Source organism: Bacillus rossius, chromosome 5 (genome assembly GCF_032445375.1).
Source record: "Bacillus rossius redtenbacheri isolate Brsri chromosome 5, Brsri_v3, whole genome shotgun sequence".
Classification (NCBI taxonomy): domain Eukaryota; kingdom Metazoa; phylum Arthropoda; class Insecta; order Phasmatodea; family Bacillidae; genus Bacillus; species Bacillus rossius.
In genome coordinates this window covers 47,019,043-47,044,926 of record NC_086333.1, presented here as the reverse complement: position 1 = coordinate 47,044,926, position 25,884 = coordinate 47,019,043, and the positions used below count along the sequence as shown (strand labels likewise).

The following is a 25,884-nucleotide window of genomic DNA, read 5'->3' as shown; positions in this document are numbered from 1 at the left end:
TTGTGTGCAATTCACTCGGGCGGGCCAAACGTCGCCCCCGAAACAACCGGTACCTCACAAGCCAATGCGGACAGCAACGTCCGAGCCCCTGACACTCCCGCCGCATGGTGGACTCTTTTCTACTCCGTCCAACTCTTCTTCCAGAACCATCCTTCTGTTTCCCGTAACCAATCTGCCTGATAATTAATGCATGAAATCTTGCACCCCCGCATGCATTTGCCCTGATGGGTTTCCCCTGCGTCTATGCAGGTTTTACCTGGGCTCAACTTATCTAGTTTTAGTCTAGTATAGTCAGTGATGGGAGTTAGTCATCGCGCCAATCGCTGCCATGGCTAGCCAATCCCCTTCCTAGCACACGATGCATGCTACCCCTCCTGCATGGCTAACACCCTGCATGATTAGAGCGTATGGGCTTCGGCCTGATACGCACTTAGTCTCCCTCCCTAACCCGGAACCCTCCCCAATACACTTAGTTTTTAGTTAGGTTAGGTAAAAAAAAAAATATAAAATAATCAGCAACGCCCGCGTGGGATATCTCGGCTCTCCCCACGCGGCATTTGGTGGGGGGTAACAGTAGTATGTAAATGGGGCATCCGAGGCCAGGCTTCAGGCTTGTGGTGCCGGAGCCGGGGTCAAAGTCAAAGTTCAAGGTCCATAAACATCCAAGATGGCCACCGTGACGTCACAATCCAAGATGGCGGACCCCGGCACCGGCACCACAAGCCTGAAGCCTGTCCTCGGATGCCCCATTTACATACTATTGGTAATGTCGCGGATGTGAGGCCGAACGACTCACCGCCGCTTCCGCATATTACTGGGAGAAGCCCCTGCCGCGCCAAACTTAAGCATCGAAAGATTTTTAAAATGTCAACGAAAAAATCACACGCGATGATGAGGGAACTACTCTCAGTTAAAATAATCAAAAACAGTTGCGGGAATAAAACAAAATATATATTTCCCATAAAGCATCACAACAACGATAAGCATTATTACAAAAGGCAATGATGGCAGCTTAACTAACATAGTAACAAAAATTCCGGATGTAAGTTTGTTTATAGTTTTATTTAAAATCTTTAAAGAAAATGTCACACATGTTACAAATATAAATTTATATGATTGACATTATAAGGTATTTGTAAACTGTACATTCACAAATGCAACATAAGTCAACGAATGGAAGTGTGTAGAAAATGGAGACCGGAAAAAATTTCGCGGATTTTATCCAGATAACTGCGAGCCAGTGAGAAACCCTAAACAAAAAATGGTCGAATTACGGTCAATCCAGTTGAGACGGCTGACATGTCAGCAGCCAATAAACAGGTGACATTTGCCCGAGTATGGAAACGATTATGGAGTCTATCCTAGAGGTCGATGAACCCACGGATTTTTCCAGTAACAAGCACGGTACTGTCATCTGTGGCGGATGGTGCGAAACAAAATTCACAAAGATAAATTGGAAATTGTAATTAAATTTTAACAAGATGGACAGTATTTTAATAAAATTCCTTGTTGATAATCTGGTTCAAAGCCCGCGTTAAGTATTTTATCAAGTCTTTTTCGTTTTTATCGGAGCTGTTTCATCATATAGTTTAAATTTTCGGTTTGCTAATGAAATGATTTTATAGTAACTTGTCGTAACTGCTCCGTCAGCGAATTCTAGCGGCGGGTGCTGAAACTACGTGTGATTCGCGTCAAGAAATTTTGTTTCAAACACGTGTTACTCGATGGTATTAACCAAGTAGTTTTTTTTAACACATATGGTACCAACATTATTTCAACGAAAAATAAAATTTCTTATCTATTAGAAAAAAATCATAATTTAAAAGTTGTGCAGATTCATGGAGGGAATTGAACCTCCGGTGCTTCATGTTTCTTAACAAAGAAGTTAATCGTGTGACACCAGAAACTATAATAGCCAAGGGCGTAGGAACTGGGGGGGGGGGGGGGAAGGGGGGACATGTCACCATGAACTTTTTGGGTGGAGGGGACTGTGCCCCCCCCCCCCTCCAACTTTCTAGACCGTGATATTTTTTATTTTATAATATTATTCTGCCCAACTTTATTTGTAATTTCTTCGCTCATCAAATTTTATCTTAAGGAAACAATAATAATAATAATTTCAGCATCTATGTATCCAATGGTTAGATACAAAAAAAAAAGCTTAAAAAAGCGCTATTATGCACTTTTAAAATCAAAATTTTCCGGCGGAGGACCCCCGGACCCCCCAGTCATAGTAAGAGGGGGAATGGGTTTACATGACATCAAAAATCATTATTTGTCCCCCCCCCCAAACTTTATGAACACAGCTACGCCAATGATGATAGCTGTGTACCTCTTGCCGCTAGGCCGCCTGCAAGGTGTCTGAGAGTGCTGAGAGAGAGAGAGTGAAGGGGGGGGGAGGGGGATGTGTTCAGTGGCGGATCCAGGATTTTGGTTTGGGAGGGGGCTTGACCCAGCTGAGGCTAGGCTTTATCAAGGCAAACACTAAAACAATAGTGGACCCAGATGCTTTTGGAGGGGGGGCTTGAGCCCCTTAGCCCCCCCTCCCTCTGGATCCGCTACTGGTTGTGTGTGCAGGCCTTCGTGCACGTGTCGACGGCCTTCTCGAACGCGGACCGCGCCGAGGTGGGCGAGCGCGTGTACCCGCCGCCGGCGGACCCGCGCGGCGTCGCCAGCTGCTGCGAGGCGCTGCCCGAAGCGGCGCTGGACCAGGCGGCGGCCGCGCTGCGCGGAGCGCACCCCAACACCTACACGGCCACCAAGGCCATGGCCGAGTGGCTGGTGGCGCGCCACTCGGGTGGCGTGCCGGCCGCCATCGTGCGGCCCTCCATCGGTGAGGCCTTTCAATCTCTATATATATATATATATATCTAATATATAAAATTCTCGTGTCACAGTTTTCGTTGCCATACTCCTCCGAAACGGCTTGACCGATTTTGATGAAATTTTTTGTGCTTATCCGGTATCTATGAGAATCGGCCAACATCTATTTTTCATCCCCCTAAATGTTAGGGGTAGTCCACCCCTAAATTTTTTTTTATTTCCAGTTTTTGGTAGGAAATCACCATGGCAACGGCTGTTGCTTTGTTGATGCTTCATTCGTCTCTATGGCAACGGCTATTTCATTGTTAGTGCAGTCCTCATCACCGTTGAAATTTTGCAAGTACTTTAAATATCAAAAATTGCCCTTTTTTTTTCAAGTATATATATTTTACAGACTTGAAACTTCACAGTAATGTTCCTTATGTTACGCAGGATGACATTTTCCGAAAATTAGATCCCATAGCATAGGTGGTTAAAATCAGGCAACAGTGGGTACTTTGTCTGCATGAGAACAGTATTTTGCATTGTTCATGCCTTCTGCGTCTCCATGGCAACAGGCATCGCGCGGCAGTGGCGTACCCACAACGAGGGGCATGTATTATGAGCGGCGCAAGAGTGATCTGCCTGTAGACTGCCGTAGCGAAGTACGGGTACATCAGTTTTATGTTGCGTGCACGAGTCGGGAAACCATCGGTACATTATACAGCATTGTAATAAATTTTCACGGAATTTTTTATTATTTACCATTACAGTAAATGGTAGATGTGGCATAATTCTTTTTCCATTAGTATAGCCGTGCGAAGCGGGGTCGGGCAGCTAGTATATATATATATATATATATATATATATATATATATATATATATATATGTAAATATATATATATGTATGTGTGTGTGTATATATATATATATACTGTACAGAAGTCTCGAGTGGACAGGATTTAACCAACGACCTAGAGATTATAGACTGCTGGTGGGAGGCCGTCTTTGATTCCAATTGAATCTGACAGAATGGTGGGCAAACAGTGCTTTGTTAGCAGACGACGTACGTTGACAGCAGAAAAGTGGCAGTGTACTAAGTTAATTATGTAATTGCATTGAATCTGAAATATTAACAGTAAAGACACAACTAAAACTCGTAATGAACATATATAATAGGTTCAATAACTGATCTACATATTGGTCACAAACGTTGGGTCGAAGTAGGGTTAGCTATTTTCTAGCGCATTTAATGTCGTACCTACACATCGCATTGCGATGAAACTGTATTTAAAATCATATTTCACTCGTTCCATCTTTAAGTATTACCCGCAAAAACTGTATAATTGCGAAAAACCTACATTTTTAGGGAATTTACTAGCAACTTGCATCTTTCTCCCATAATAACCAATTCTTTTACAGCTATGTTTTGCCCACCATTCTGTCAAATCAGCTCTCTGTCTCTCTCGCTCGGATTGTAGTTCCCCAGTATGCCGTCGACAGCAGCAATTGGCGCTGAAAGCAGGGTGATATGCAGTCTATATATCTCTAGGTCGTTGGATTTAACTCTACGTTTTTCAGAAGTGTATGATGAGCAGCTTGGGAACTTCACCGCTGCAGTGCGCTGCCGTAACGACCTGTATCGTCTCAGGTTGTTATTTACACGTTAGAGCGCAGCACTGTCGCCCGCTGTCATTCCCCCGCACCCCCCTACCGATCATTCACTGCAGCTCAAGGTCGTTCAAAAGAAGGGGGGAAGGGGGTGTTTGAAGAGTTCGACACTTGTCCGCCAGGGACCACCACAAGTCGATGCCCTAGAGATGGTGGAGATTTATGGCGGTGAATTAACCAACTACCTCAAAACCTGTATTAGAAATTTTAACCTGGGCTGGCGAATTCTATACAGTATATATATTCAAAGGTGAGGCTGTCCTCCGCCTTTCCATTCAGATACGATCAAGCTGTTGGGGCCCCCGCCACCTGGGCACTTCTAGGAAAACGACGCGATTTCAAAACTACTCGAGATATCCGAGTGAGGCCTGTTTACGAAAATGATTTCAGAGTTCGCTGAGGACCGTTACAACTAGCATACATATGGCATGCTATTATCTTTGAAAGATTTGTGCAATGGGAGTGCATGACTTGATGTAAGTTTTTGGACATACGCCATTGCTAAGCACTTTTTTCTGTAGAAGAAAACTAAAAACTAAAAAATTAATAAATAAATAAAAATACCCAAAAGACAAAAAACACAAATTAAGCAAAAAAATTCCTGTTGTCAACATTCGTGGTGTTTATATCCTGTTGACAACAGCAATTTTTTGCTTAATTTGTTTTTTTTTGTCTTTTGGGTATTTTTATTTATTTTTTAGTTTTCTTCTACAGAAAAGTGCTTAGCAATGGCGTATGTCCAAAAACCTTACATCAAGTCATATAACATGCTACGATACGTACCTATCCGCCATTCGACCGCTAGCGCATGCGTTGGAGTGGCGTCGCCGCTGACGCACTCTCCTCCTCTGCCGGTTCCCCCACCACGTACCTTTTGATTTAAAATGGTTAAAACGTGTATTTTCAGAGTAATTTTTAGGCGTAAAACAACCACGATACAGATTCTTGAAAGCACTCAAAGGCCTTGCATCACACCTTTACTGCTCAAATTTCGCAGTTGCCCTATGACGACGAGAAGACTGTTCTCCTTGTGCTTAGAGGCAATACCGCGCTAGAAGCACCGCCGAACCGTCGCACTTATCATCCCGTCTCACTAAAACAGATACACCCCTGAAGAGGTTGTCCCCATTGACGCGCCATTTACTAACCGCTCAAGATTTGTTTTAATATGGTTGCACCTGTCTATACAAGTTTCTTTTCATAGGTTCTTCCATAAAGTGTACTTAATTACAGTGTTGTCAATGGAGTAGGTAAGTGCAAAGTGTCTTTATCTTAAATATTCTATAATTAAATTATAGGGTAACCGCAGCAAGTCCCCCTAGAGGCGCGTTACCGACGCGAAGTCTGCACACCAGTTGTGTGCCTGGCGCGTAGAGGTGAGGAGGCGTGTGATGCACAAGCCAGTGTCGCCCTTAGCGCCCCCGCGCCCGCCTAGTAATGGGTGTGTTTGTATTGGTGAGGCGGGATGATAATTGCAGCGCTCTCTGACATTTATAACGGGGTGTTGTCTCTAATTGCATAACTGTGGACTGGCGCGTAGTGTTTTCGTCATTCATGGGATAACTGTGTGATTTCAGCGATAGCCATGCCATTATATAACGGAGAAACGATAATAAAAGTGTAATACAAGTTCCTTGGGTGCTTTTAAGAATCTGTACCCGATATTTAGTGCCAAAAATTACTTTTAAATCATGCGTTTAAGCAATTTTCATTACTTTGAAATACATTTTAAAAACGAAATACAGAGACAGAACTACTCATCCGCCCTCAGCGTATTCTTGAATGCTTGTCGTGAGCAGACACTGCTCAGGTATCTTGAGCAGTGTTCAAATCGCACACCGTCATGTGCCCTGATAGGCGGAGCCCTTAATACTCGTATTATCCAAGTAAGGATTGTTCGCATAAATTAATTTTGGAGGAGGGGATTAAATATAGAACCTCTTTGTCTGTTGCTTTCTTTTAAATCATTTCATTTTGGTGGTGGGAATTATATGTGTGTGTGTATATATATATATATATATATATATATATATACACACATATATATATACACATATATAATGATTTATTAGGATTTATAGGAAGGAGGAGGGGGTTTAAGATTACCAATAATCTTAGTGTAATAACCTCTCCTAAATTATGCAAATTATTGATGGTATTGGGAAAACAGGACATTTTCACGAAAAACACATGGTTATATTTTTCCGATAGCTGCTTATTCCTTTACTGCTCCCCCATGGACCAACAAACCCGCTACGCCCCTTCACAAACACATGCCAATAGGATACCAGTCATCCTGAAAGGTTGTTTGTGCGTGGGTTGAGGAAGACCGTCTCTGGAGGGATCTGTATATTATTGGCAACGATATATCGATAATTCGAAAATATCGATAGTTAAAATTAATTTATCAATAATTTGGCATCATATATTTTAAAGCATTTTTTTTAATATCGGTATTTTGTCCCGATAATATCGAAGTGGAATAAAACAATATTTTTCGTGTTTTCTTTTATTTTTCCATAATTTAAAAAATTAGATTATCACTCGTTGAATCATTATGAATACTCCAGACTAGGCAAATATAATAATATTAATTGTTTCTAGGGCATATGTAAGGAACTATTTTTTGTGAAAATAACTCAAATAGCCCATTGGTTCATTTTTTTTTCATTTTTATTGTTATTATTATTATTTTTTAGTTTTTGCACGGAAAAACCATTTTGGCGCATGCTAGTACGATCTAACCATGTTTTACGTAATTTCATTATAAAATCTTAAATATATGAACTAAATGTTACATATACTTGAATATTAATTTTATAATAAGCAAATCAATGGTAAAAGTTTTGATATTTCGATAACATAATATATGATATTATCAAACCATTTATCGCATCGATATCATTCAAACGATATTTCGAAAGACCGATAAATCGATATGTGTAAACATTCTGTCCTCCCTAGATCCGAGGAGAAGAAAAGGAAAACAGGTAGGTTGCGTACTCCTCCCCCTGTCCCTTGCTTTAAGCCGTTCACGACCACAAGTTTTTCACTTGAATACGTCGTATAAATTAAAAGTCTAAACAAAGATAGTAGTTTGAATCAACTGTTTGTAATATCAAAATATATATATATATTTTTTTTCAATTACAGTGTCAGATATATCAGGCCGCGGCTTAATACTATCGGTAATGCCTGCACTCGTACCAGGCGGTTCCGTCTAACTTTCTTCCAGTCCCTACAAAATCTAGTCCGTTCGGCGCCGGTGACTGGCGCTTTTTTTGTAATTTTTACGCGTTATTCTTTCTTCTAATCTTCGTTTCTTGCAATTCTGATTGAATAAATTCATCATATGCCTCGACATTATGATTATTTCTCCCTATTCTTAGTATTTTTTCATACGTGGTTTAAATTGTTAACTATTTTCTGTGCAAAATAAATTTTATTTTTCGAAATTGGTTTGAAGCGTTTGTACAATATGCTCTTGACAAGTTTATATTTTATAATGTTTCAAAATCTGGATATTTTCGTTACACTCCACTTTTCAAATTAGCATCCCGATTTATAAGACGTATTCACGTCAAAATATTTCACTTCCTGTCGCCAAATAAGGTCCTCAATAATGTTAGAAGGTAGATGTCCAAAACGTTTTACGTAAAGTTTATCCACAGTAAAAATTGTAGCAGTTGTTAGAACGGTTATAGCCACTTGCAATCAAGAGGCATAAAATAAGATGATAGTTGGCAACCGAATGTTTGCAAAATGGCTGGTATAATTAAGGCATGTTATTGTGTATAGGCATGGCTTGACCATAACTGGATCGTGGAAAGGGGGAAAGGTCAGAAATTAGAGAGGCGAACCTTCCAGACGTTTGGCAACAAAAGTACACAGTTCCAGGCAAGGAGTTTGGAAGCACACAGAGATTTCACTCCCAGATTAAACATAATTCGTTATAATCTTTTTTTCCTCTGAAATCGGTTACTTACGATTCTGACACTACCAACAACACAACATAAAACCAAAGAAATTATGTTTTTTTTCTTTTCCTGGCGATGTCAAGATCTAGGGTATTTAACGAATTATTCGGGTTCAGGAACTAGGACCATTTGAAACATTTAATTAAATATCGTCAAATTTGTATTTTCGTGTCTTGATATCCATGAAATAAAAATTACGGATATTCATGAGATTTGATAAGTGACGGAATTTGGTGTTCTTAATGATCGAAAAGAATTCTAGGTTAACCTAGTTGTTTCGTGATTCATAAATAACCATATTTGGTCCCTCACGATTCCGCTGTGAGGCGGATAGACTAATATTGCGGCGCATTCTTTCCCACTATTCACAAATCTTGCGATAATGCTTGACGCGGGAGCCAGTGCGCCGTGCGAATAGTCCACCCGCCTCACAGCGGCGTCGTGAAGAAGAGGGAGATCCAGGCGCTGGCCCTGTATCTCTTATTCACTGGCGGCTAGCGTCTTAGAGGAAGGCATCGAGAAGCTTGTGTTACGATATGATAAATAACTCTATCGTTTTGGCGATTATGTAGAAAAATAAGTAAGACCATGTTGTACTTTTGGTAGTAAAATTATAATGTTTTTAATTTTGTATTTTATTTATATAACACATCGGAGTTTAAAAAAAACGCCCTCGTTTTAACATAAATGCGCATCTAATGCAACACACACAAATTGGTTTTATTGAAAGTGGTAGCTATAAATACCGAATACAATGCAAAAAAGAGTTGTCCCTGCCATTAACTAGTGCGTTCAAGAATGAACTGGTACATTCAAACACAAATAGTCACACAAATAAACATATATTTTGGTATTTAAACATAAACGTTTACCGAGGTCTCCCGATTCCTTCACATTTAGGAGCTGAACATTATGTTGTAGTTATGCATTTTATTTATTATTTTTATACATCGGACGGGCATATGTAAAATAGGCCATTTTTTGACGAGCACGATTTAAAAATTCAAGGACCTTAATCTAACGATGTAACAATTTTTGATTATTCGCAGCTTTATTTAAAAATTATTGAATGGTTTCCTCAAAATTAACATGTTTTACGAGTCAAAATCATATTAATATAGTAAAATTACAGTTTGCTCACAAGAAACGTTATTAAAGATTACTTGTAATTTATCTCTGGATGTGAATTTTATTCTGATGTTGGTACAGACGAATAATAGAATCGTAGTCCCTATCTAGTGACACCTCCTTTGTGTTGGGAAACAAGTTTATGTATCCACAACGTATGCACGCCATCTTTCGGTGCGGAAGATTCCGGGCCCGAGTCCAGGGGGAAGACATTGTTATGAATTGGTATTGTCTCATAATATATCAATATAAAATTAAAACAATCTAAACAAAAACAATTTATTTCACTTAAAAGTCATCAAGGCAGTGATATTTTTCTCATTGAAGATGGATTACTAAAAATAATAAAGGTCCAAATCACTTGCTTTCCAGCCAAGGTGATTGTATTTCGGTGTGTTTTTGTCCATAGTAATGTAAGTTTTGTCAGTATATTTGCTAGAATTTTACTTGTTTTATATTTTCAAATTCTTATCCCCCCCCCCCTCTTTGCCATCAACTCACAAGCACTCACAAACCCCACCGTACAAAATTCCTGTACGTTCTATGAATGGTTCTTGCAATGAGGAAGATGAAGTTTGGATTTTTTTCTTTAATACGCCATTGCTAGTTCACTGTAGGTCATAAAAACCTCTATGACAAAAAAATGTATATGAGTATGCAAACACACAGAAAACAGCAAAAATAAGCCGATGTGTTAAATATATTTTTTTCTAATTCCTTCCACGCAGTTTTTTTTTTACGCTGACCCTTTTTAAATGTGAAACATCTTAGCGCTTGGTATACGGCATTTGGTGGGAGCAATTACATGAAAGTGGCGGAAGTCAAAGAACGGAAATGATTACAACCGCGGTGCTGCCATGTGTGGCGGATGGCGCGAACCAATTTTACAAAGACAAAACTATATAGTATTACATTTTAACGAATTTTAACAAGATGAGCAATATTTCATTAAGATTCCTTGTCAAAATATCAGATCCAAATCCAGGGATTAGTACGTATATATTTCAAGTCTTTGTCGCTTATTATCGGAGCCGTTAATTATATTGTTTAAATTTTCTGTCTTCTGATCAAATGATTCGAAAGTCAACGTAGCTGTTCCGGGCAGCGAAACCTTTCTGCGGTTGCTGAAACTACGTGTTATTCGCGTCCAGAAATTTAGTTGAACATACAATTTGCGTGTATGCATCACGCTTGGCGTTATTTTAAAGAATTCTGGGTTGATTTCCGTGTCCTGATTATGTATTTTAAGTGTTCTTGCAGCATGAGAACATATGAATTTGCTCATCAGAGAGGTTACATGTGACACACAACTGACGAGTACTGAAGAAAGACTCGCTCAATTATTATTATTATTATTCTACATCGGTTGATTTTTTGCTCGTGTCCCGAGTGTTTGCACATTGGCCGAGGTTCCTTGCCTCGGGTATGAAATGTTCAGAGCCCCTGACCCCTAGGTGAGGCCTCGATCATCGAAAACATTCCTAAAGTTGCCAGAGATAAAAAAAAAATTAAAACTCCCCTTCCCCCTTGGGACACCACTAGCCCATATTATACCCAAAAACGGCTACATCGAAGGGGAGACTAAATGTCTGAGCGCAAACATTTTCACCGATTTTGGTGGAGGGGTCGAAGTGTCAAGTCACAATTATCGAAGATGCTGTACAGTATTGAGAACCGCTCGTTGGAAAAGGCTGCGATTTCGGCCACAGCTTCTCGTTCGAGGTAGGCTTCGATGGCTGCATTAAAAAAAAAAAAATGTTTTCCTGCGACAACGACCACGAATGGAGGGAAAAAATTGCTGTACCTCGAGGAACACTCTGGCGGACGAGCCTGCTACTTGTGACACATTGCAGTGACGGCGGCGTGGCGCGAGCCGGCCCCGGGCTGGCTCGACAACCCGGGCGGCATCACTGGCGTCGTGGCCGAGATGGCGCGCGGCACGGTGCGCGTGCTGCTGGGAGACGTCCGCCTCGTCGTCGACCTGGTGCCCGTCGACGTGGTCGTGAACGCCTTGCTGGCCGTCGCCTGGCGCACCGCCACCTCCAGGTCAGACTCGTCCCCTCCCTCCGCCCCCTTCCGCACCATGCACTCTTCTCTGGGTGCCTTATGCGCGCGCAACATGCAACGATATATTCACAGCATGAAAAAATCGTTGCACATAAATTAAAAATTATACAAGTGCTTTGAAATCTTACACTTTATTGATTACCTTATTATATGACGGACGTCGGAACGTTTTCCGAACCAAAATATTAAATATAACATTCCAAGAATTTGATGACGTAATATGTAATATGTATGTATGGGTTAAAATATCGTTGGTAGTGGGTGACAAAAAAACCTAACCCATGTGATCTACCCCTTAGCTTCGGTCTTGGAATTTAATGTCAATTGATATGATTTTCTAATCAATGTGATCACCAATGCAACGTTTGTAACAACTGGTTGAGAAAAATACTACTAGGACCAAACATTTATTCTGGGAAAAGGAGGGGGGCGAAATGCTACTGTCCCCCCCCCATGCATAACAGCACGGGGGTGACTCGCCCCTGCTGCCCCCCCTGTTCCGACGTCCCTGTTATATGATGAATAATTAAAATTAATAAATTAGGATGAACTTTTAGCATATTAATAGATATTCATTATTTATTAGAATTAATCTATTTTTTTACTAATTTAAATAATTAATCACACAACAATTAAATACTTACTACTTATTTAAGTTTTTTTTTAAATGTTTGAATTTAGTCTTCACTAACCGTATTTATAATATCACTCCAGTCCAGGTAGATTAATTGACCCGCCAGGCTGAGCGCACGAGCTCTAATGGTGCGGGGGCGGTAAAGGCGACAGCGTCTCGTGCATAGCACGTCTCCTCGCCCCTACGCGCCGGGAGCCGAACTGGCGTGCAGACTTCGCGTCGGTAACGCGCCTCTCACAACAGCTACTAGATTTAGAATTTTTCATACAAAAAAAGAACCGTCCGTGAAAAATACCCGTTTCAGCCTCTCTTTTTCTTTTTAATATCCAAGAAATACTCATTAAAGACGTAACCATTAAACTAAACTTGTATAGCCAAGTGCAATGGATTTTAAATGCCATTCGTAATCAGACACTTTCACTAAATCTTGAGCGGTCTGCAGGCCGTTTGGCTGCCTTACCTACCTTAATGTTAGGTCTGTTAAGTAAATGAAACTCTGACAAAAATTTGTCTTTATTTACTTTTTTTCGGAAGTGTAGTTTTTCGCACGTCTAGGTAACCGCAACTAAAATAAGAGATATGGTTGGGTATGTATTCAGAAACAGCCCAATGGCAGCCTTCTTACCAGAATTGCTCTGCATAATCTCTCATCATAAAATCCAAGATGGCGGCCGACAATTGAACTCATCAACAATCCACACCTTAGTATCCTGCATCAGACTTCCTATATATTTATTACTTATCGCACATGTCCAATAAATTTTTTACTAAGTACTTATTGTGTACTTATTTATTCACCTCATAAAAACATTAGATTTCACTTATTACTTCACTCCTACTCATACCAAAGCAGCTTTTTTGCTCCAAAACTCTCACACACACACGATACCATTCCTATTTGTTTTCACGGCGAAATTTATTTTCACACTGTTACCAATATTTCATAATATATTTTCCCTCGTTCCACCAATTAAATTTGTTTTCTTTGGCCTACTTCCATGACTTCATACATACATTTTCTTTCCCAACAATATTGATGAACGTTATCATGTATTGACTGGAGCCTCACTTTACCTCATACTTTAATACAGGTTACGCTTGCTATTATTAGACTGAACAAAATAAATAGTAAACTAATATTAAGGTCTAAAATGGTGCACATTATTGAAAAGTATTATATGTTAGAATCGCACAAATATCAACTCATTTTTACATACCCATTCTTGCCAGTAATTTCGGCTCTTCACATTTTAACAGTTCCGGCTCAGTACTTACATAAATTGTGTAAGAATACTTAGAACATAACTTTCATAACTAAGCAACGACAACTTTCCTGCGTTAAGGTGGCTGCCTGGCCTGGTACATAATACCAACTGATTTAAGCTTGTTTTATGTGGGGTTTTTTTCATTTTTTTTGTTGTTATTTTGCATTTATAAATTTTTTTTCTTTCCCCACGAAGAACAGCGCTAAACCTCAGTGGAGTAAGTCAAAGAAGATGTATCAAACGAAAAGTAGAACGGGTGTTTTCGGATACGAAGCGGTATAGGGAAGTCTAAAGAGCCATGCGCCGCCAGGGTGACCGCTGCCAGTCCCACAGAGGCCACGGCACAGAACAAGGAGGGAAATATAGAAGTGCGACTCTTACAGTGTAAACTGAAACCATGTTTCACGCGACATGTGTCGCTATCTGTTGGGTGGGCCCATAACTACCAGCAAATAAAAAATTGGAGTAGAGGTTCTCATACAAAATGTTTTTTTGTTAATTTTTTGGTTACATTAAGTTTTCTCCTTGGCGGCGCAAAAAAAAATTTAATCGATGCCAAAATACTTAATGCAGTTATGTAATAAACCGTCATGTAATAAATAAAGGAGTAGGAGGTGCAAAAACTCATTGTACGTGAATTACACACCACAAAATTAGTGGCTACCTAAATAGAGTGAATTTTCACTGGTTTGTTTGCCTGATAGCTTATACATTACTTCTCCTAATAAATGAATGTAGTTATTTCAGCAATATATTATGAAAACTACCATCTAGCGGATGGGCCCATAACTACTTATAAAAACTATGTCTCAGTCTCGGTAATTAGAGTATCTCCCCCGTGGGCCGCGGAGCCGCCGGACCCCGACTGCGCAGGCCGAGCGAGGTGCGCGTGTACAACTGCACGTCCGGGTCGCTGCGGCCGGTGACCTGGGGCGCGCTCAGCGGCCTGATCGCCGAGCACGCGCGCGCCCTGCCGTCGGCGCGCTGCTGCTGGTACCCGGGCTTCCGCTACACCACCAGCCGCGCGCTGTTCGCGCTGCTCGAGCTGCTGCTGCACTTCCTGCCCGCCTTCGTGGTGGACCTGGTGCGGCGCGCGGCGGGGTCGCGCCCCGTGTGAGTGCCGCTTGCCTACCTGCTGCGCCATCGGCGCTTCTCGTCCAACAACCGGGAACACCAGGCATCCGGGCACGATTAGCCATCAGACAAACACAAGCAGCGTTACAAGAAAATCCGTGGCATCACACCTCTCCCCTGCCGTTTCCCCTTCTGGCCGTTACAACTAGCATATGACATGCTACGCTACGTACGTGTAACCCTCACTCCCTCCCCCTCCTTTTGCCGTCTTCCCATTCGACCGCTAGCGCATGCGTTGGAGTGGCGGAGCCGCTGACGCACTCTCCTGCTCTGCCGGTTCCCCCCACCACGTACCTGGCCATCCCCCCCCCCCCCTCGTGAGATCGGAATTAATTTCGTAACGCTCGAAAAATTGTAGCCTCCTCAGCAAAGAAGTTTCACTTCAAAAAATATATTAATATGTTTGTATCTATGTAGACAATAAGAAATGTAGGTTAGCAAGTTAGCCACATAAGGTTTCAGAGAAATTAATTGGGAGTGATTGTTGTAATACTAAGTGGGCTTTAATAATGTGTTCCCTCCCCCCACCCAGCCCAATATGTCCCATACACAGAAGCTCCAGGACTTGTGTTTCCGAGTGTGCTGTTTTGCACACGTCTTATTTGTAAGCGTGTATTTCATACAAACTTGAAATGTGTGCTTCGTGTATTAAAATAAAATTAATATATGCATTTATGACTTTTTTTTAACGAAAAGAAAGTATTATAAACAAATAAATAATAACCACACTGTCAAATGTTCATTTTTTTTTCTCAGGGCAAAATCATTACTTGAAATTTTATGTATAAACGTTGAACTTCTAAAAGTCTACTGTTCCCTGAGATTTAAGTGTGGAAGTTTTCTTTTAAAACACAATTATAACGAAAACTTACTCAAAGAAAATTATATAATGGATGTACTGGACCGCATCACTCTCAAAATCCTGGCCACGGCCCTGTATTCATCAGTTGGAACTGATGTACTGACGAACTGATGGCTTCCCATCAAGCCGAACTGTTGTGTATCGGAACAACGTCTCGTCAGTCCAAACCGTCGGTCCGAATAATCATGCCATCAGCTGAGTGTCAGTGAAGACATCTTTGTTTACATTATTTGGTTGATTTCATAATTTGTTTTCCGTTTTGTAACTAAAAGTGAATCAGGCAATTGCAACATCCAAAGTTTATTCCAAGTTCTACTATGATACCACACTTCAAACAGTAGCAGCAACCACAAAGACTGATCGTGTGTACGGGACCTTACCAGCCGGGGATAGCAACGATCACTACAGCCCGTCGTCTCTGTCCTCGTAAATAAGACGATTCACAAAGACTTTTCCTACGCGCCCGAGTATTTACCTTCGTGTAACTTGGAATTTTTTTTGTCAACTTTACATGTACTGACCAATTTAGCGTTTGCCTGTGCAGTTATCAAGCTGACGCCTCCATCAGTTCCTACAGGGCTTGCACTCAGCTCGCCTCAATAACGACAGAGCCCTTAAAAACAGAACCTGTCGCTTCGTGACAGCTCTTAAGTGACGTAACAAATTTACTTACTTCAATTTTTCAAATATTTTTTCTGTTTTTAATATTTTAAAAAATATGTTTTTTTTTACCTTTTTAATATTAAATTCCCCCGTGATTTTTCAACCTAAAAGACTTTGTGAACTGTAGGCTTCACCCTCTGTTCGTCAGACAGTCACGTGACTTGCGGCCAATCACGCGGCTGCAGGTACGATCCGCATGCATCGTCTGACGCTCGCGTCAGACCTAGTACGTCTGACGCAACACGGCTGCTGACGCATAGATTGCGATTCCTATAAAGCGTCCATCTGCGTCCGGTCCTGGTACTGAAAGGAGGACTGAGCGCGGTTGGTTGCTTTGTTTAATGTTGGAAGTTTAATATAATGGAGGGAATGTTGAAACAACGCTGATTTTCCAAATAAGGGATAGAGAAGGTTGTTTTAAACACCCTATCAATAGACTCTTGTTAAAAGTTAAACACTTTCAAAAAATTTTCAACCATTGAATAATTTATTTTTGCGTACCCAAAATTTAAACTGTGTAGTAAAAAAAAAGGCTCTGGTTAAAGCGAAAAATACTTGCAAAAATACTAAACCCTGGTTTTGGACTTGATTTTCGACAAGTAATTTCAATAAAATGCTGCCCCGTCTTGTTAAAAAAAATTCCATTGTGACAGTTAATAGTATAAAGTCTTCCTTCGGATTTGCGAACTTTTGGTTAGCGCCATCCGCCACATCAGACGGCAAGCGCACATTTGTTACGCATCACCGTCCCTCGCGACTTCCGTTCCAATCGCGAAACCACCCCCGCACCCAAGGGCGTGCCTAGGAGGGGGGGGGGGACGAGCGGGACAGGACCCTCCCCCCCCCAGGGCTAAAAATATTTTAATATATAATTCATAAAATTAAAAAAAAATATATTTACTTTTATGAAGTTACGGCCAGTATTTTTAGAAAGCCTAAATCAGCAATATTGAACACGTATTTTTCAAAAAAAATTCCCGGGGGAGGACCCCTGGACCACCCGCCTATCTGGGGGGTATTCCATACCTCCCAGGCCCCCGGAAAGGCCCTTGCCTTCTGCCTGACCCCCCTCCCCCCCAGAGCAAAATCCTGGGCACGCCACCGCCCCGCACACACCTAGTGACGCGCCGGTGCCCCGCAGGATGCTGGGGCTGGCGCGCCGCTTCCACAAGTCGACGCGGAACGGCAGCTACTTCACGCTGCGCGAGTGGAAGTTCCACGGAGACAACCTGCGGGCGCTGGCGGCCGCCTTGCCCTCGCCCGACGCCGCGGAGGGCGCCTTCTTCTTCGCCACCGACGTGTCGCGCATCGACTGGGACCAGTACGTGCGCTCCTACGTGCTCGGCATCCGCCGGCACATCCTGGGCGAGCCCGACGACTCCCTTCCCGAGGCCCGCGCGAGGCTGCGCAGGTGAGGCGCTCCTGCTCTTGTGTCCCGCGCCGCGTCGCCATACCACGATAAACAACAACATAGTGATAGAATACTCGGTATTGTTGCAATTGAAATTTTTTATCGTCCGTAACCCTTTGTTTTGTAGCGGTATTTCTACGATACCGCCTCGAAAAAATGTTACTATTCGCAATGTTTCAGTGGTATTGCCGAAATACCTCGCGTGAGTAAGCCTTGTGCTGCTATCTGGCGATCCTGACAAGAACAAGCAACATTGACTGCTTTAATTTTTCCTTCCGCCGCGTCTGCTAAAAGTTACACAGTAGATACTATTTTTTTTTTTTTTTAATATATTTCTGTGTGCCTCAAAGGGTTAAAATGTCAACTAACATGGTTACCACCGCAACCAAATATTCGGCTCCTATCAGTCGCACGGAGTAGCGTAACGTAAACACAAGAGTCGGGCATTTCCGAGCGAATTCGCACATGTCCGTGTACCCATGCGTGCCATTGTACAGCACGTCCATAAAATAATGTTCCAGTTACAAATTATGATTAGAGTCCCGGAAATTTTGCGGATTCCTCTGGCCTCAGGATAGAATTCAAAGTTATATAGGTGTGCTCGACCCATGTTTACTTTCCCATTTGGTTGGTTTCTCAGCGAGAACATTTTTTATCCTTGTTATTCGGCACTACCTGATTCGCTTACTTCTCTCCTAGCTGGACATCGTTGGCTCACGGTCGTAGAGGGGCGTGTTTAGATAACTGCGGTCCGATCATGAACATAGTGCGACAGTGTGGAGGTTTGCATTCTAGCTCGCAACTAAATGAGTGAGCGAAAATTCCGTGGCTCTAATTATGATAGTATCAACTGTAAGCGTTCTAGAGTTTTGGTTCAAGGTCACAATTGAAGAGTAACTCTAACAGTTTCAGATAACTGAATGCACGAGTACTGCTTTGTTGTTATTTCATTTTCGCTTGAAAGAATGGCTCTTTCCCCAATTAGTAGAGGGTGAAACTGTAAACTATGTTTGGCAAGTGTATGGAGTCCCTCCCCATTGGAATTCTCTTTATACGAGAATGGCTGAACGTCGACGTCCCTGACCGTTGGATTGGTCGAAATGGTAGAGACGACAGAGCTCTTTTTTTTTCGCTGGCCTCCACGTTCACCTGAGGTAACGCCACTCAATCATTTCCTTTTGGGTCTTTATAGAAGATCGTGTCTACGTTCCGCCGCTACCTGATGATTTGCCAGAGTTGAGACACAGAACTGAAAAAGCTATTGCTTCCATTTCTCCATACGTGTTAACCAAAGTGTACGAAGAATTGAACTTTAGGTTGGATGTGTGCCATAAAACTAAAGGTGCAAATATTTAACATTTACAAGAAAATATAGGTTAGTTTACATTCAATTTGAGGTGTGATTTGTTGTAAATATTTTTAATTAAACTGTTATGATATACCATTGAAAATGGGACTATATTTTATGGACAGCCTGTATTAGGTCCAATGTAGCCAGGCCGCTGTGCTAGTTTTATGTTTTGTATGTGCCTATCGCTATAACTATCCATGTGTGAATACTATGTTCATTTTGTCCGAGCCTTTAGTCCTATAGGAAATACTTCCATGCAGTAACACAGGTAATTATGTGTGTGGTGCAGAAGATGTTTCACTGTTACTTTACTTTTGTTGGTGTATTGCTTAGTAATGGTGGTTGGTTTTGGGGGGGGGGGTGGAGGAGTTTGCCCTGAGAGAGTGGATTTTATCGGAGCACTTCCCCCTCCCCCCAAGTCATTCCTCGCCGTCTATAATGTTATCGAGGTATTGAGCCATTGTTGAAAAGCTCTTGGCAAGAACAACCATAGTCCGAAAATGAAATTTTTATTAATAATATTTCTCCTTTACTCCTTGGTATTTAAATGATGTGAAACGTACCTATGCTGTGACCCAAATAACACTTCCTTGCAACCCTCTGATGTTTTTATCAGCATTAATATGCAAATATATTTAACAATTAGACTCGAAACTGTCTCGGTTATAAACTAATGTTGTTTTTGCCAAATCAAATTCGTTAGAGTGTGCAAAAATAAAAAAAGAATATTCTGTATTGATTGGTGATATAAGGGAAGCAGTTGAAAACCTTAAAGTTAACAACGTTACTGTAAAAAAAAAAAAAAGGGAGATGGCAACACGTAGCATATATACATCCATGTAGTGTGTTCGGAGGAAGTTCCCCGTGACCGCAGCTGTGCTCCCGTGCTGTGGCAGGCTGCGCTGGCTGGACCGCGCCGTCAGGGCGCTGGCGGCCGCGGCGGCGCTGCGCGTCGTGCACGTCACGTGCCTGCGGCGGGACGCGCCAATCAGGCGCCTGCTCGCCCGCCTCGGGCCGGCGTGAGGCCACGCCCTCCGCCCGCCCTGTGCCTTATCTCGCCTCCGCCGTCGTCGCGCTGTCCGCCGCGCCTTCGACGTCGTCCTAGCGCTGGCGTCGTTCGTTTCCAATCCGGCGGAAATTTCGCGCATTCGTTTGGTTCGCGAGTTAGAACACGCCTGTGTTCGTGATTGGACCCGCCAGTTGTTTGGTCACGCCCCTCTACGATCGTGAACCAACAATGCCCATAGCGTAGCGTCATGCAGATTTCGCGAAAAGATCTTAACACTTTTTAGACTGCAACCAGGTATACCCGCGCCTGTGGTTTCTTCCTTGTGATTGGCGGCCGTCTGTGAGAGAAGTAGTTGCCTTATTTGACCAAGCCACTCATAGCTAGCTACCCATAGGTAGCGTCATGCATTTTTCGCGAAAGATTTAGAGACTAGTTGAAATTCAAAACACTGAAGTATCGTCTGTGTTTCGTGATTGGTTTTTTTTCTTTCAGTTACGTATCTACTGTCAGAACACCAATCACAGTAGTTCAGTGCGTAAGCAAGCGCGTCCCGAGTGGCTCGGTGAAATATAAGGCAACGACTCTTCTCTCAGACGGTCGCCAATCACAAGGAAGAAACCGCTGTTGTGGGTATACCTTGTTGCAGTCTAATGGGTATTTAGATCTTTCCGTGAAAAATACCTGTCCCTGTCCATAGGAGAGAAGTATGCGAATCGGGTAGTGCCAATAAACAAGGATAAAAATGTTCTCGCAATGGGAAAGCTAACATGGGTTGAGCACACCTATGACTATGAATTCCACCCTATAGGTCAGACGAATCCGCGAAATTTCCCGACCTCTATCCATGGATATCCCACTATTCAGACTGTTTCGAAGTTCGTGGTTAAGGACCTGCAAAAATTCGCGGATTGAATAACCTCCAGGATAGACTCCAATATCTCTTGCATATCTGGGCAAACATCACTTGTTCATCGGTTACTGGATAACTAGTGCTTCGATACTTCTTTGTTTGAGGGTTTCTACTTGGTCCAGAGTTCCCCCCGATTAAAAGTGGACTAATATCGGAAACAGCACAAATGCATAATTATTTAAATTTTAGCTTATCGCGAAATGAATCCGCTAATTTTTCAAGTGTATATTAATAGTGCATCCATACTTTGTGATAAAACACAACTATAGTACATCTCACGCTTAGATTGCAATACAGAGCAAATTGCGCCAACCGTTGTCAGACTGTTACTTACCCAGATTGTTAACGTAAAAATTCTTATTTTTTATACTATCGTTAATTATAATATGTTTTGTAGTATATATTTTTATTTAACCTAATTGTTGGATTTTTATTATTACAGTTGTATAGGTACATTATGAAAGAAAAAAATATCAATTCTAGTCACCAATTATTATTTTACAGGAGAAACTATTTAGCAGTCGGTCATTATTAACCACAAGGCATTCCATTAATTATGGTCATTAACTATGGTCAGACAGAGCCAAACGTTTTAAAAATAAAAGTTGTAATAAAAATTGACGACAAAAAATGGATGAAACCAATATGGCGTCTTTCTGTCACATTTCCTCATAAGATAGAAGTAAAATTTATTAGATGATGCTCTTGATGAAATATGACAAGAAATGTGGTTTTTAAGTTATCTTTCCAATATTTTTTCTTTTGAAAAAATATTCAAGTTAATTTTAAAAATGTTCAATGTACAAGGTTGTGTCTAAACCGTATATATCGCAACAGAAAACACTGAAACAAGGACACCGCTAACAGCAGATATCCTGCATTGCAGAGAAAATGTGCCCATTTAAATGCGCACTGCAATCTAAGGATGGGACGATCTACAGACAAGCACATGTCACCACGCAATGCATGCTCGGGAGCGCTAGAAGGCGGTGCGTAGATATGCTGTGTCATGAAATGATGAGAAACGAAAGCTGGAAAGGAAAAGGAACTCCTTGAGCGTCCGACACTCTGCATCTGGCATCTGGAACGCGTCTAGTTGGAATACGTTCTCTGTGCAATCTTTTTACTTCCCTTCCATTTGCTTCCCTCGCATTGACTCGCGCACGCATCCGTCTCGTCGGAGATCCACAGCGCAAATGACGACGTTTGCTGTGAACTGCGCGTTTGTATCGCTTTGCTGGAAAGCGTTTTCTTGCGAACTTCGTGGGTTTGCCATTTGGGTGACTTGTGCTCGCTGAGTGGCGGTCTATCACTCTCTAACGAATGGGCCACGAATATTGATACATAGTACATATAACTTTTTGTGGCCAGTTTTTTTCGCCAGACACGCTAGGTTCCGAATAGTGTCTCATTTTTGACAGATGTATCAGATATTCAGATTTTGACATAATAAACTTAACAAACAATGATTCAAGTAATACCAGACTATCTTAACACGAATCACTGTCCGAGTTCCGAATTATAAGTGTATTTGCAACATGAGAACACATGAATTTTGCTTGCTAATATTTTGTCAACGTTAACTTTATAAGAATATTCTGCTGTCAATGTCAAATTGTTCCTTGAAGTACTTGTAAAAAATGCAACATTTTATCCTGAACAAAGTTTATATTATAATTTTTTTTCTGTTGTTTAGTGATATTTCAGATAAGCATTTGCAAATAAATATTTTGCCTTAAAAATTGAGGAGACCTGCAAAATTCGTGTTATTATTTAAACAGACGCTGCAGTGCATACAAATTTACACTTAAAATACGTTCTGATTGGACCATGGGTATTTTTGAACACTCCCCAGAGGACAATAAATATTGCCCACGTCACAAAAGCCAAATAACCAAATCACAGGAAATCCGGCCGAAAGATAAAATGTGTTGGCAGCCAATAGATAATAGATAAGTCTACCAACTTATTTGTGTACAATTGAGTTCAGGTCATCCTGATGACAGAAAATAATACAAATTTTGCTTATCTCTGCTTATTCGGGTCATTGTCACCTACTAGATGTTAATTTTATTTCAACAGCTTGAATGATGCATACAGTTTTACTTTTACGGTCCCATTTTTCGAATATGTCATCATAAAGAATTGTAGCAGTCCAAAAACTAAATCTCCAATTGGCTGTCGTGGCAGCCTTAACGAAACACACAGCTGGAAGGAAGACTTAGCACGTGATGACAGCTAGGATTACGTTGGGTGTAATTACATGAAATAGACATCAACCTTATATTCTCGTCAGGTATCAAATGTTTTAAAACTTAAATCTTCATTATTTATTGTTACCATACCTAGAAATCATTTTTTAAAGATCCATTACTTCCGCCAACATTTGTAAAGAATTTGAAGGGGAAAAAAGTGTGCAGAGAGGTTCTAGTCCAACCCCCCCCCCCCCCTCCTCCTGACCAAACGTGTAACGTGAAATGAAATCTGCGTAAACTCACGTTATTCACTTTGTTTCCAAACATCCAAAGACCTAATATAAATGTTGTAAACGAAAGAAAAAATTAACAAAAATATGATAAATAACAATCCTACGATAATAGACCATTTGGAGAAAATAAAATTAATAGAGCGAGATTTCAGTACTCGCCAGCGATGTGTAACTTCTAACCTCGGTAGCAAGCAAAATTCATGTGTTATCATGTTGCAAAAACAAATATAATTCGAAACTCGAACACGGAATTTAACGTAGAACTCTTTAAAATAATGCCGAGCTTGATAATTATACGTTAATTGTGTTTTCAACTACATTTTCTGGACGCGGATCACACGTGTTTCCACACCCGCCGCTAGAATTCGCTGCCGGAGCATCTACGTCGACTATCGAACCATTCGATTTTCAGAGCGAAATTTTAAACCTTTTAGTAAAACGGCTCGGATAAAAGCTAAAAAAAAATTCTTGAAAAATACTAAACCACGGGTTTGGGCCTGATTTTCGACAAGGAATTTTAATAAAACACTGCCCAATTTGTAAAAATTCATTAAAGAATTAATAATATACTGTTTTCCTTTGGCTTTGTTAACTTTGGCACCCGCAGCCACAGATGGCAGCACCGTCGTGGTTAATACATTTCCGTTCCGTGCGACTTTCGTTACATTCACGAAATTACTTCTACCAAGTGCGTATACCGAGAGTTAAGATGTTACAGGTTAATAATGATTACTCGCAACAGGCTCACTCGCTACAGTTAAATGGTAACGTGATTTCATTATTTATTTTTTTGGTTGTGGAAATCTGGAAGGCCTGCAGGGAGTAATATCGTGCGCAACAGCCGACCCATCAGGAAAGGCATTAAGGTTTGTGGGAAAAACTTATCATCTGTAAAAACTTTTCAGTGAGTCGTCGTTTTCAGTTCTGTTCTCTCCACGTTAGATAATTCCAATGTCGGTGTAAGCAATCCAGTTAGGTGCATGGTTTGAATACGGCCAAGGTAAAGGTTCCGTGAAAGAGATTTGAGAAAAATAAATATTACGCTGTGCATAGTATAGCAACTTAAGAGAACTTGATGGTTATTTAACTATTATAAATACTGTATTGATGCAATTAATTAACGCAGGCTATTGATAAATTATTATAAAACCAGGGAACATAAATCGTACACAATCGCATATTAATAATAAAAATTTAAGGAAGAATAGACATCACCATTTTGGAATTCTCCATTATCTACAATAAATTCAATATTAAATAAATAACTTAATTTAGGGATGTGAAGTTGAAATAATTATTTATTTTTATACATTTTTGCAAGCTGATATTTGTTTACAAAAAAATTATCTCTCGCTGGGCGAAATTAAGGGATTATCAAGCACGGAAAACTCAAACTGTCGTGATAATTACAACCACCTGCGAATATTGACGTCAAACATTGGCCAAAACTATGTCTTATCTATGTCATGTTGAGCCATGAAATGTAATGTGGAAGCTATATTGCAATCTGTAGCGAAATACAAAAACAAAATAGTGAGGCCTCGTATCGCTTAAGATATGTTAATTGGTTTTGCAATGGTGAATGATTAACATAATTGTGGTTCTATATCAATTATAACTTAAGTCAGCTAATACGTATATAATATATATATAAATATTTTTCTTTAAGTTTTTTCACTTATATGTATAAATATTGTATGGGTTATTTCACTTGTAAAAATGACCACTGTAAATAATAAAATACAATTATTTAAAATAAATTATGAAACTTAAAGCCATTAGGTTTCAGTTATACTGTTTATTGACATTGACAGAACTGCACTTACATTGACAGTCTGATAGAACGATTATAAAAGAAGAAAAGTTTAAGAAAAATTAAAGTGAACTTTTATGCTATCACACATATCTCATAATTTATACGGCTTAAAATCATGTAAAAATTTTCAGTGTTTGTATATTGCTATTTTTAATTACAATTAAATAAATAAAAATATTTTATTTTGATTTATTAATTGAAAGAAAACATGTATCCTCTTTCCTCGACGGTAAGTTAAGACTATTGCGCTGACCCTCGATGTAGGTAGGCTACCTATGCAGCAGTAACGTAGCAGTCCGTGTGGTTCGGACGCCTTCCTTCCAGGATTTAAAAGAAAAAAAGTAGAGAAGACCGAATAACAAAATTACGGATACTTATCTTCGTAAGATCACAGAGAGCTTTATTTGTAAGGATAATTAAAATCCTTATAGTGGGCTACAATAAATGCATTTCCTCTCACCACTAGCCCAACGTGCCTCATGCAAAGAAGTGGCAGGAATTTTTTTTTGCAGGAAGTCTATATTTGATGCCGGTTCGCACACGTGTTAGTTTAGTTGTAAGCATGTCTTTCATGCAGACTTGACATGTGTGTTTAATGTATTAAATAACGTTTATTTATGTATTTATAACATATTTTAACGAATACATCAAAAACGATTCACTAAAGAAAAATAAATTTTAAAAAAATTAAATAA

The 25,884-nt window shown here is 40.6% G+C and overlaps 1 protein-coding gene across 1 annotated transcript in view; it reads left to right on the top strand.

The window, feature by feature from the left end:
- The window catches only part of LOC134532254 (putative fatty acyl-CoA reductase CG5065), a 61,895-nt gene extending 41,906 nt beyond the window's left edge, over nucleotides 1–19,989 (top strand). Inside the window, exons 4-8 of the mRNA XM_063368675.1 lie at nucleotides 2,578–2,833; nucleotides 11,433–11,625; nucleotides 14,419–14,658; nucleotides 17,346–17,615; nucleotides 19,863–19,989. Of these exons, the coding sequence (XP_063224745.1) occupies nucleotides 2,578–2,833; nucleotides 11,433–11,625; nucleotides 14,419–14,658; nucleotides 17,346–17,615; nucleotides 19,863–19,989 (1,086 nt within the window). The remainder of the gene's footprint in view (nucleotides 1–2,577; nucleotides 2,834–11,432; nucleotides 11,626–14,418; nucleotides 14,659–17,345; nucleotides 17,616–19,862) is intronic.
- The last annotated feature ends 5,895 nt before the right edge of the window (nucleotides 19,990–25,884 follow it).